This window comes from Stomoxys calcitrans, chromosome 2 (genome assembly GCF_963082655.1).
Source record: "Stomoxys calcitrans chromosome 2, idStoCalc2.1, whole genome shotgun sequence".
Taxonomy (NCBI): Eukaryota; Metazoa; Arthropoda; class Insecta; order Diptera; family Muscidae; genus Stomoxys; species Stomoxys calcitrans.
In genome coordinates, this window is record NC_081553.1 from 196,534,241 (window position 1) to 196,546,619 (window position 12,379).

The 12,379-nt window shown below is 39.4% G+C and overlaps 1 protein-coding gene across 1 annotated transcript; it reads right to left on the minus strand.

Moving 5' to 3' along the window:
* Nucleotides 1–371: 371 nt before the first annotated feature.
* LOC106081768 (armadillo-like helical domain-containing protein 3) lies at nt 372–11,510 on the minus strand. Its single transcript, XM_013243962.2, has 7 exons — nt 11,167–11,510; nt 10,821–10,994; nt 10,469–10,748; nt 1,991–2,365; nt 1,462–1,915; nt 1,079–1,205; nt 372–1,009 (listed from the first exon to the last, which is right to left on the minus strand). The coding sequence occupies exons 1-7, from the start codon at nt 11,432–11,434 to the stop codon at nt 624–626; spliced, it is 2,064 nt and encodes a 687-aa protein (XP_013099416.1). The 5' UTR covers nt 11,435–11,510; the 3' UTR covers nt 372–623.
* Between the last annotated feature and the right edge of the window lie 869 nt (nt 11,511–12,379).

Genomic DNA, 12,379 nt, shown 5'->3' on the forward strand with positions numbered 1-12,379 from the left:
TAATATTTGAAAACATCCGCCATTTGAAAACATCCGCCGAGGTCCATCAAAGTTGGTTCAGCATTAGATATAGCTCCCACTTTGTACTTATAGGGTAGGTGAGGATCTGCAATAACCATTATGCAGATTTTTCCCTTCCTATAATCTAAGAAAAAAATTATACATTTTTAAATATAATAAAAATATATATTATTTTTTTAAATGATCTCCAGAAACATTCAATAATTGAATACAGCATAAATACAATAAATGTATAATTAAATGTTTTCTCTCTTCAATGATTTAATACATACATTACATATACATAATAGTTTTTGTTTTCATTTTCGTTCGATATATATGCAAATTTTATCTAAATTTTAATTAAAAAAATTTTTTATAATCATTCGATTCTTATCATTGTCCCAATAGAAATTGTTTTCCGACAAGAGTCGTACAAAAATCATACAATAATAATATTTATATAGCTAAGGGGGGAAAAATACATAATCTATAAAATTTAAAAACTTAAAAAATAATGAAGAAACAGTCCGTTCATAGATATATATATGTATGTATGGGTGTTTGTTAAGAAAGTTACAAGGAGGGAAGGGAAAGAAGGAACATGGTTTTATGTAAACAATTTATGAATTTGATGAAGTTGAGGTTAACATGGCATCGGGCTCAGGAATGGTTGAGACCGCATCCTTAACATAGCCATAGATTTGTTTTCTTGTATCGGCAACCACATCTCTAACCATACTTTTGAAAAAGTTTGTGTGGCGAGGAGCTTCCGCATAGCGGTCGTAATGGTCCAGGGAATCTTGTAGCTTTAGGGTTAGATCGTAATTTTTTCTAACCACATCGAGAATTTGCTCTTCTGTGGGAGTGGATAGACCCTGTTCGGCCAGCCACTCTTTAATTTTGTTTTGGAAATGCTTGACAATTGCCAAAATATTGACCAATGAATTCAATAGCTTAATGACATCGTCTTTGTATTCACAGTCGGGCATGGTGGTGTAGCGTAGAACTATTCAAAGGAAAAAAATTACATTTAGAGTAACATATTTACACTTTTGATTAGTATAGCTCCACTTACCCATGGCATGTAATTCAGTAAAGACTTTTTCCTCCCTATTCAGCTCATAATATAACTCATCATAACTATTTGTAGTGGCCAAAAATGTATCACCATAAGTTATAAATAAATTAAAAATATTCACCACCTGTGTAAGATATACATGAAATGTTATATGATGTTTTGTTACTTTGAAACATAGATGGGCAACAACACACAACCGCAATTATATTCCTATGCCTTATGCGAGTATAGAAAAAACGAACAGAGCACACGGACAGTGTAAGCAACTCGTTTGCCTTGGTCCGCTCGGGATTTACTATCCCTCATACAAACACAATTTATTATGTTCAGCTATGTAAGTGTGCCCATCACTGCTTTAATATGACTGTCTAAGAACCCACCTGCAACGATAAATAGAATATGTTGCACTTTTTCATTAAGGCTTGCTCTTGATTCACCAGAAACCTTAGCAAACCAATTAAGGCTGACCACAACTCCTTCCAGGGATAATTAAGGCGAACTCGGCAACGTTTCTGATAGCACAATATACGATGTATAACTCCCACACACAATAAGTACAGTTCCATGGGGAATTTCTTCATTAAATGTGAAACTATAAATTCCACCAGAAGATCCAACAAAGTGGCTGCCAAGGGTTGAGATTTGCCCACACGATCCACATTTAATTTGCGATGGCGCATTTGGGCTCTATGCAACATGACCTTAAAGGTCAAATTATTATCATGCATCATGGAATTGGCATATTGGTCTTCTGATATGCAGGTCAAGATTAAGAAGCACAATTTCAAATTGGCCACACTAGATTCGTTTTTATTGTCCTGCATGACAATGGAACTGTAGATGAAAAATACATACGAAATTAAATAAAAAAAAAAATTAACTAAGGGCAGTCAGTTTTAAAGCACTTACCAATATTGGAAAACAGCCACCAACAAATTCGTTGGATATTGTGTCATATCTATTATGGGCGCATTGGCCAAATCAGGCACCGGTTGCGTTAGACTTAAAGTATTACTGGGCGATGGTGGTGCACTCGACTCAGCCTGTGTATGGGCCAAGGTGGTGATAAAATTACGATTTAAATGCACTGCCTCATAGAGTGCCAATAGCAAACCATTATTGGCTTTAATTTGTTGCACTCGTTCACAGCCCTCATCCGAAACAAACATATTTCCCACAATATTTGACAGAGAGGAAAACCATGATGATGACTGGGCATTGTTCAGGCTTTGCATGTATTGGCGGCAGAAATCAATTAATGACTGAGATATCATTTGGCCATATCTAAAAAGGAAACTTGTTTAACAATGAATAATATAAAAGGAAATCTTATATGGATATATGTGCCCTAACTAAACTATGAATGGTCTAGATATGGTAAGTTTGGTTTTTAGGGATTTTTGGCATTTAAAAATAACCGTCATCGGCAATGGCTGCCGCCTTAGTGTAGAACATACTGCTACAACAACAACGATGACAAGGCGAGTTATTGTGGCCTTTAAATAAGCAATGGTCACCCTGTTCCCGCGGCGATCAGTCCTTTGAACCGGAACTCACCTACAGGAGCTTGACGAGGATCGCAACCTCCACATGAAAAGGTGTACAACGACATATAAGACCCCGACATTTGAGATGAGAAGGAGATGAATAGGGTATGGAGCAAGCGCCAATCCGATACGCCCACAAGTATGTGCCTCCCATGAAGGACCATGGGTATCTCAAGTATCTACTCGCCATCACGGCTTGTGTATGAATTTGAGAAGATCTATTAGAGTGGAAACAAGTAAAAGCGTGCTAAGTTCGGCCGGGCCGAATCTTATATACCCTCCACCATGGATCGCATTTGTCGACTTCTTTTCCCGGCATCTCTTCTTAGGCAAAAAAGGATATAAGAAAAGAGTTGCTCTGCTATTAAAACGATATCAAGATATGGTACGGTTCGGACCACAATTAAATTATATGTTGGAGACCTGTGTAAAATGTCAGCCAATTCGTATAAGAATTGTGCCCATTGGGGCTCACGATGTAAAATAGAGAGAACGATTTATATGGGATCTGTATCGGGCTATGGACCGATTCAGAACATAATAAACACGTTTGTTGATGGTCATGAGAGGATCCGTCGCACAAAATTTCAGGCATAGCGGATAATAATTGCGACCTCTATGGGTCAAGAAGTCAAGATCCAAGATCGGTTTATATGGCAGCTATATCAGGTTATGAACCGATTTGAACCTTATTCGACACAGTTGTTGAAAGTAAAAATAAAATACGTCATGCAAAATTTCAGCCAAATCGGATAGGAATTGCGCCCTCTAGAAGCTCAAGAAGTCAAATCCCCAGATCTGTTTATATGACAGCTATATCAGGTTATGAACCGATTTCAACCATACTTGGCACAGTTGTTGGATATCATAACGAAATACTTCGTGCAAAAACTCATTCAAAAATCGGATAAGAATTGTGCCCTCTAGAGGCTCAAGAAGTCAAGACGCAAGATCGGTTTATATGGCAGCTATATCAGGTTATGAACCGATTTAAACCATACTTGGCACAGTTGTTGGGTATCATAACAAAACACGTCGTGCGAAATTCCATTCCAATCGGATAAGAATTGCGCCCTCTAGAGGCTCAAGAAGTCAAGACCCAAGATCGGTTTATATGGCAGCTATATCAGGTTATGGACCGATTTGAACCATACTTGGCACAATTGTTGGATATAATAACAAAACACGTCGTGCAAAATTTCATTTCAATCGGATAAGAATTGCGCACTCTAGAGGCTCAAGAAGTCAAGACCCAAGATCGGTTTATATGGCAGCTATATCAGGTTATGGGCCGATTTGAACCATACTTGGCACAGTTGTTGGATATCATAGCAAAACACGTCGTGCAAAATTTCATTCTGATCGGATAAGTATTGCGCACGCTAGAGGCTCAAGAAATCAAGACCCAAGATCGGTTTATATGGCAGCTATATCAGGTTATGGACCGATTTGAACCATACTTGGCACAATTGTTGGATATAATAACAAAACACGTCGTGCAAAATTTCATTTCAATCGGATAAGAATTGCGCACTCTAGAGGCTCAAGAAGTCAAGACCCAAGATCGGTTTATATGGCAGCTATATCAGGTTATGGGCCGATTTGAACCATACTTGGCACAGTTGTTGGATATCATAGCAAAACACGTCGTGCAAAATTTCATTCTGATCGGATAAGAATTGCGCACGCTAGAGGCTCAAGAAATCAAGACCCAAGATCGGTTTATAAGGCAGCTATATCAGGTTATGGACCGATTTGAACCATACTTGGCACTGTTGTTGGATATAATAAGAAAACACGTCGTGCAAAATTTCATTTCAATCGGATAAGAATTGCGCACTCTAGAGGCTCAAGAAGTCAAGACCCAAGATCGGTTTATATGGCAGCTATATCAGGTTATGGACCGATTTGAACCATACTTGGCACAATTGTTGGATATAATAACAAAACACGTCGTGCAAAATTTCATTTCAATCGGATAAGAATTGCGCACGCTAGAGGCTCAAGAAATCAAGACCCAAGATCGGTTTATATGGCAGCTATATCAGGTTATGGACCGATTTGAACCATACTTGGCACAGTTATTGGATATCATAGCAAAACACATCGTGCAAAATTTCATTCCAATCGGATAAGAATTGCGCACTCTAGAGGCTCAAGAAGTCAAGACCCAAGATCGGTTTATATGGCAGCTATATCAAAACATAGACCGATATGGCCCATTTACAATACCAACCGACCTACACTAATAAGAAGTATTTGTGCAAAATTTCAAGCGGCTAGCTTTACACCTTCGGAAGTTAGCGTGCTTTCGACAGACAGACGGACGGACGGACAGCTAGATCGACATAAAATGTCACGACGATCAAGAATATATATACTTTATGGGGTCTCAGACGAATATTTCGAGTAGTTACAAACAGAATGACGAAATTAGTATACCCCCCATCTTATGGTGGAGGGTATAAAAATGCCTCCCAGGGCAAGCCCGCACATGGACAAGGTAAATGCTTGATCGTCATCAAGAGAGCTTCTACAGTAAGCACCCCATGTCGGCCGCCATAAGGAATGTCGTACAGTGCTCGGTTAATAGAGATGTGCGCATGAGCGATTTCCACGAGAAAAAAATTTCCCCACGCACGACTGTTTTATGTCCACTCAAATTCACGCAGGCTAACGAGACGAACATTTTACTCACGCACGACTCACGAGACACTTACGCCGCACGAAACACGCACGTGACAATCACGACTCACGAGCCATTCACGAGAAAATCACGAATTACGAATCACGAGACACACACGAAACACTCACGACTCACAAGAAAATCACGACTCACGAGAAAATCACGATTTACTTAAAACTCAAAAGTCACGGTTAAACAAATCTTTTTCCATGAAGCGAACAATAATTATGTTTCATGCGTCTCAAATCATTTGAACGTACGAAAATTAATACAATTGAACCTCGATTATCCGGGCCTCTATTAACTGGTTACCCTTGTAAATCGGCAGAACGTGCTTTTGTACCTCTTTTAACCGCGGTTAGCTCCATTATCCGTGCTTCAAAAATGCTACCTATAATTTTGTTGTTGTTGCTTTTTGTTGTGTTCTATCTTTCGTCTGCTTGATTCTGTTGAGTGTCAAGACGCAGGAACTCTGCGACTAAGATGGGGTGCGTCCACAGGTATCTTGGTCTGAGTCGATGGGTCTAGCTGGGCAGTTAAACAGGTGACGTGTATCATGCGGTTCCTGGCTACAATCAGGACATACATCTTGCACGTCGGCATCAATCCTTGCTCTGTAGGAGTTGAGGCGGCTGCATCTGCCGAAACGTAATTGAGCCACAACTATTCTGGTTTGCCGAGGGAGGTCAGTTTCTTCGGGTGCAGTGGGAGGCGGTCGTTCTTCAAGGACTACATTCACCCGGTAGCCATTTACCGCATCTGCTACCGTGTCTGCATGAATGTTGTCTAGACCTGCTTGATATGCCGCTTGATCTAGAGGTTCTCTCTTGTAGCGCTGAACCTCACGCTCTAGCTCATGTAGATCTACCTTAAGGCTTCTTGGCGATGGATATCTATCCACAAGATGACTATTTGGATGGTCTCTGCCTCTATCAACCGTGCTTTCCTCTATTATCCGTCCACCACTCAAATTTTTTGAGGTAAAATTCTGGGACTCCCCTTTTTATTATACCCTCCACCATAAGATGGGGGGTATACTAATTTCGTCATTCTGTTTGTAACTACTCGAAATATTCGTCTGAGACCCCATAAAGTATATATATTCTTGATCGTCGTGACATTTTATGTCGATCTAGCCATGTCCGTCCGTCTGTCTGTCCGTCCGTCCGTCCGTCTGTCTGTCGAAAGCACGCTAACTTCCGAAGGAGTAAAGCTAGCCGCTTGAAATTTTGCACAAATACTTCTTATTAGTGTAGGTCGGTTGGTATTGTAAATGGGCCATATCGGTCCATGTTTTGATATAGCTGCCATATAAACCGATCTTGGGTCTTGACTTCTTGAGCCTCTAGAGTGCGCAATTCTTATCCGATTGGAATAAAATTTTGCATGACGTGTTTTGCTATGATATCCAACAACTGTGCTAAGTGTGGTTCAAATCGGTCCATAACCTGATATAGCAGCCATATAAACCGATCTTGGGTCTTGACTTCTTGAGCCTCTAGCGTGCGCAATTCTTATCCGATTTGAATGAAATTTTGCACAACGTGTTTTGTTATGATATCCAACAACTGTGCCAAGTATGGTTCAAATCGGTTCATAACCTGATATAGCTGCCATATAAACCGATCTTGGGTCTTGACTTCTTGAGCCTCTAGAGTGCGCAATTCTTATCCGATTGGAATGAAATTTTGCACGACGTGTTTTCTTATTATATCCAACAACAGTGCCAAGTATGGTTCAAATCGGTCCATAACCTGATATAGCTACCATATAAACCGATCTTGGGTCTTGACTTCTTGAGCCTCTAGAGTGCGCAATTCTTATCCGATTGGAATGGAATTTTGCACGACGTGTTTTGTTATGATACCCAACAACTGTGCCAATTATGGTTCAAATCGGTCCATAACCTGATATAGCTACCATATAAACCGATCTTGGGTCTTGACTTCTTGACCCTCTAGAGGGCGCAATTCTTATCCGATCAGAATGAATTTTTGCACGAAGTATTTCGTTATAATATCCAACAACTGTGCCAAGTATGGTTCAAATCGGTTCATAAACTGATACAGCTGTCATATAAACAGATCTGGGGATTTGATTTCTTGAGCTTCTGAGGGCGCAATTCCTATCTGATTTGGCTGAAATTTTGCATGACGTATTTTATATTTACTTTCAACAACTGGGTCAAATAAGGTTCAAATCGGTTCATAACCTGATATAGCTGCCATATAAACCGATCTGGGATCTTGACTTCTTGACCCCTAGAGGTCGCAATTATTATCCGATATGGCTGAAATTTTGTACGATGGATCCTCTTATGACCATCAACAAACGTGTTTATTATGGTCTGAATCGGTCTATTTCCCGATACAGATCCCATATAAATCGTTCTCTCTATTTTACTTCGTGAGCCCCAATGGGCACAATTCTTAAACGAATTGGCTGAAATTTTACATAGGCCTCCAACATATAATTTAATTGTGGTCCGAACCGGACCATATCTTGATATCGTTTTAATAGCAGAGTAACTCTTTTCTTATATCCTTTTTTGCCTAAGAAGAGATGCCGGGAAAAGAACTTGACAAATGCGATGAATGGTGGAGGGTATATAAGATTCGGCCCGGCCGAACATAGCACGCTTTTACTTGTTTTGAGTTAAGGTAGAGTATCAAATTATTAAGTGGGGACAATATCTATTTATTGGTTAATCTAAACATAATCTAGTGTAGGTGTATCAAATTAAGGAATTATGGCTTCTAGGGGTGCAATAAGTAAATTCCAATTGACGGCTAATTGGAGAAGCGCCAAGGTAGCTGCGTTGGTAGTAATATCGAATTCTTAGTGAGGGGATCGTGGGTAAGACTCCCACCAGAGACTTGTTTAAGTGAGATTGATATAGGACTACCACTACAACCTAACCTATCCAAACCCTATATCTTTGCGAAATTTCAAGAGGATAGCTTTATTCGTTCGAACTCTTCATGACAACTCAAGACGACCCAAAATGTATACACGTAAGTTCATATTTCGGGGTGTTATCACGAAATGACCAGACAAGTATACCTCCACATGAAAATTGGCTACAACAACAAGTATAATATACCGTCATCCAATGGTTAGGGGGTTCACGAAATGCAGTTGTAATTATGACAAATCCCTAAATGGGGGTTTAGTAATCGCAAAACGAAAATTTTTTCTATATCTACTACGCCTTTTAGTCGACACAATTTGGGGTCGCCGACGTTTTACTATGTTGAAATTCCATTACAACATGCATTAAAATATCAATATGATAAACAAAAGGAATTTTATGACCCGAACAAAGGGGATGAAAGCGTAGAAAGTAGGATTTCCCGGGATTGTAAAATATTTCGCGATTTCGCGGCAAATGAAAAAGGTCAAGAAATGAAAATCGCTACTCTGGGCACACCGCACCTTAGTCGCCGAGTTTCTGGATCTGCATATTTAGCAGAACCAAGCAGAACAGAACACACAGCTACCCGGCACGGGATAACTATAAGCGCCACACTGGCTGGAACTTTGAGCTCCGATCTTTGCGGTGTTCATTGTTATTACGAGAAGCTGCGAGCTACCGGGCGCGCTCACAGTTTGCGGAAAGAGCTTGCTCACCTATAGGAGCCAGACAAGGATCACCACCTCCACATATAGACATGTGGCTACAACAACAACAACAAATAGAGAAGGCACACTCTGTATACACGCATGGGTCTTAATTGGGTGGGGCACCGGCGTGTACTGTTGCTGTGGTTTGCAGGGTGTCAAAGGAATATTTCGCGGAACAGGACGTCATGTATCCTTGGGCTGAGGATACATGACCTCAGACTGCGAACAGAAGTCCAGACGCATCGATAGGTTGGCGACCGTCGAGACGTAGGAAAATGAGTAAAAACTTCGTTTTGTTCCCCGGTTCGCTTCAGGTAATGAGTCCTTTCGTCATACTTTTGGTCTGAATTCGCTGACTAGACGATGCTCTCACTGATAGAACTGTCCGGTTGTTCTATTATTTTTATTGTTGTTGTTGTAGCCACTTGTTATACACTGAGACGTCAGCCCTTGTCGATGAAGACTTCAATTCCTGGCATCTTACATCTGCTAGCATAGTCCTAAGCCTTTCCTTGTCCCCATTTTGGCAGTGCCCTTAGTAACCTTTCCATAATCTCACAGCACAACATCTCCCTTTACATTCTCACATAACGTTAGACCACGAGTTAGCATAGTCCAAAGCCTTTCCTTGTCCCCATTTTGACAGTCCCGTCAATAACCTTTCCATGATCTCACGGCACAACATCCCCCTTCACATTCGCATACAACGTTAGACAACTTGCTTTAACCCAAGAAATTGTTAGGCTACGATCAGTGGATATATTGGGTTGCCCAAAAAGTAATTGCGGATTTTTCATAGTCGGCGTTGACAAATTTTTTCAACGGCTTGTGACTCTGTAATTGCATTCTTTTCTTTCAGTTATCAGTTGTTATTTTTAGCTTGCTTTAGAAAAAAAGTGTAAAAAAGTATATTTGATTAAAGTTCATTCTAAGTTTTATTAAAAATGCATTTACTTTCTTTTAAAAAATCCGCAATTACTTTTTGGGCAACCCAATAAATACTGAACGAAGTTCGTCGTGGCTCGATTCATTGAAAAAAACCTAGATTGGACAAAAGAGAAATCTTTCTGTATAAATCGAGAATGACACCTTATTCTTGGAAAACCTTTAAGTACATTGCAGACGGTATCATTAATTGCCATTAACTTGGAAATTTTTCATATATAGCCCGTAGATTTGATAATTTGGGATCACGCACGTGTCACGAACAAAGCTCTAATTTGGGCTTTGTACCCTTTATGACATCCTACAACTTTTTCATGTATAGTCACTAAATTCGATTATTAAGGTTCACGCACGTGTCACGAAAAAACTTTTTTTGACTTTATATGATATGGTTACTAGTAATCCATTTTCGTGGGCAATAGATTGTTTGCTTCTATTATCACAAACATGTGTATTGCCTTGAGGATTAGAAAGTAGGATTAATATGGGTGACGAATGTCATGATGTCATAGCCGGTACACAATGTTATGTCAATGATTCAATATGTTTCTTTCTACAACTAGCATAGCATATCCATCAACTTACCCATTCAAAGCCAATTCATCAGCCAAAATTGATAATTGCACAATATAGGGATTAGTTGCTTCATGCTTCCGATAGTTAACCAATATAGTAAGCAGTATTACTATATCATGGCCATGTTGTGCTCTCAATGTGGGATCACTAAGCAGTTTAACAAAGGCTTCAAACAAAGTGTTCATCATAAGATATTCCAGCAGCACATTTTGGCTAACATTGTCAGTGCCCGTTACTAAGACCAGCAATAACTTCAGGCACATAAAGCGGGCGTTTTCGGTAATATCGCCTGGGAATAGTGATAACAGCCAAATTACTAAATCTGCAAATCTACTGTCCCAACCTCTTTTTCCACACTTACCCAACAATATACGATTACAATGTTCCATCAATTGCTTCATCCATTTGTCCATATGTTCATAGCCAAATATTTCATTGAGTATATCATAGGAGTTGTCAGCTGTGGATTTCTTAAAAATCCCATAAAACAATGAGCACAGAGTTTGAAGGCTATTGCAAAGGCGCTTGGGATGATCTGTTTAAATAAAATAACAAAACAGAATAAGGAAAATTATGGTGTACCATTAAAACACTTTGTTGATAAGGAGAACCACACCCTGTTGCTATTACCCTTAATCCAACATATATTAAATTAAAAGGGCAAACAGTTTGTTTGACTCCTGTCGCCCACACACACACACACTCACCTGTGTCCAACATTTCTATGCATTTATGGAATATCATATTTAGATTTGGTTTCACCAGCGCAAATTGTTCGCCCGTCAATTTGCTAATCTCTCCCTCCAAGACCTCCACATTGGGTTGTAGCAAAAAGAACTCATTCCAAAATTCCGAGAAATCAGGACGGCGGTCTTGGCTAGGATCTTCACCGCGAAAGAGCAATTCGTATATATAAACCACCTTTTCTTTGGGCCTCTTGGAGGAACCACTTCCACTACGTTTCCGCGATGTCATATTCTTCCAATATTACCAAAATTTTAATTTTATTGTTTACTTTTTCGTCTTGGTCGTTGCTGCTACGTTGATACGTTTTTTTTTTTCCAAAAACAGCTGAGTGTAAAGTCATGGAGTCTTTACACTGTGCAAAGATTAATAAGGCAAAAAGATAAGTTGTACAATATTTATTATAGCAGTACAAATACATAACGGGTATGTTGTTTTTGACAATATTCCAGGAATATTCTACAAAAAACAAAAGTAAACTAAATAAATACGGAAAACATAACATAAAGCATATAAAGAAATAAGAAGAGAAACAAGTAAAAGCGTGCTAAGTTCGGCCGAGCCGAATCTTATATACCCTCCACCATGGATCGCATTTGTCGAGTTCTTTTCCCGGCATCTCTTCTTAGGCAAAAAAGGACATAAGAAAAGAGTTGCTCTGCTATTAAAACGATATCAAGATATGGTCCGGTTCGGACCACAATTAAATTATATGTTGGAGACCTGTGTAAAATTTCAGCCAATTCGTATAAGAATTGCGCCCATTGGGGCTCACGAAGTAAAATAGAGAGAACGATTTATATGGGATCTGTATCGGTCTATAGACCGATTCAGACCATAATAAACACGTTTGTTGATGGTCATGAGAGGATCCATCGTACAAAATTTCAGGCATATCGGATAAAAATTGCGACCTCTAAGGGTCAAGAAGTCAAGATCCCAGATCGGTTTATATGGCAGCTATATCAGGTTATGAACCGATTTGAACCTTATTTTACACAGTTGTTGAAAGTAAAAATAAAATATGTCATGCAAAATTTCAGCCAAATCGGATAGGAATTGCGCCCTCTAGAAGCTCAAGAAATCAAATCCCCAGATTTGTTTATATAACAGTTATATCAGGTTATAAACCGATTTGAACCATACTTGGCACAGTTGTTGGATATCATAACGAAA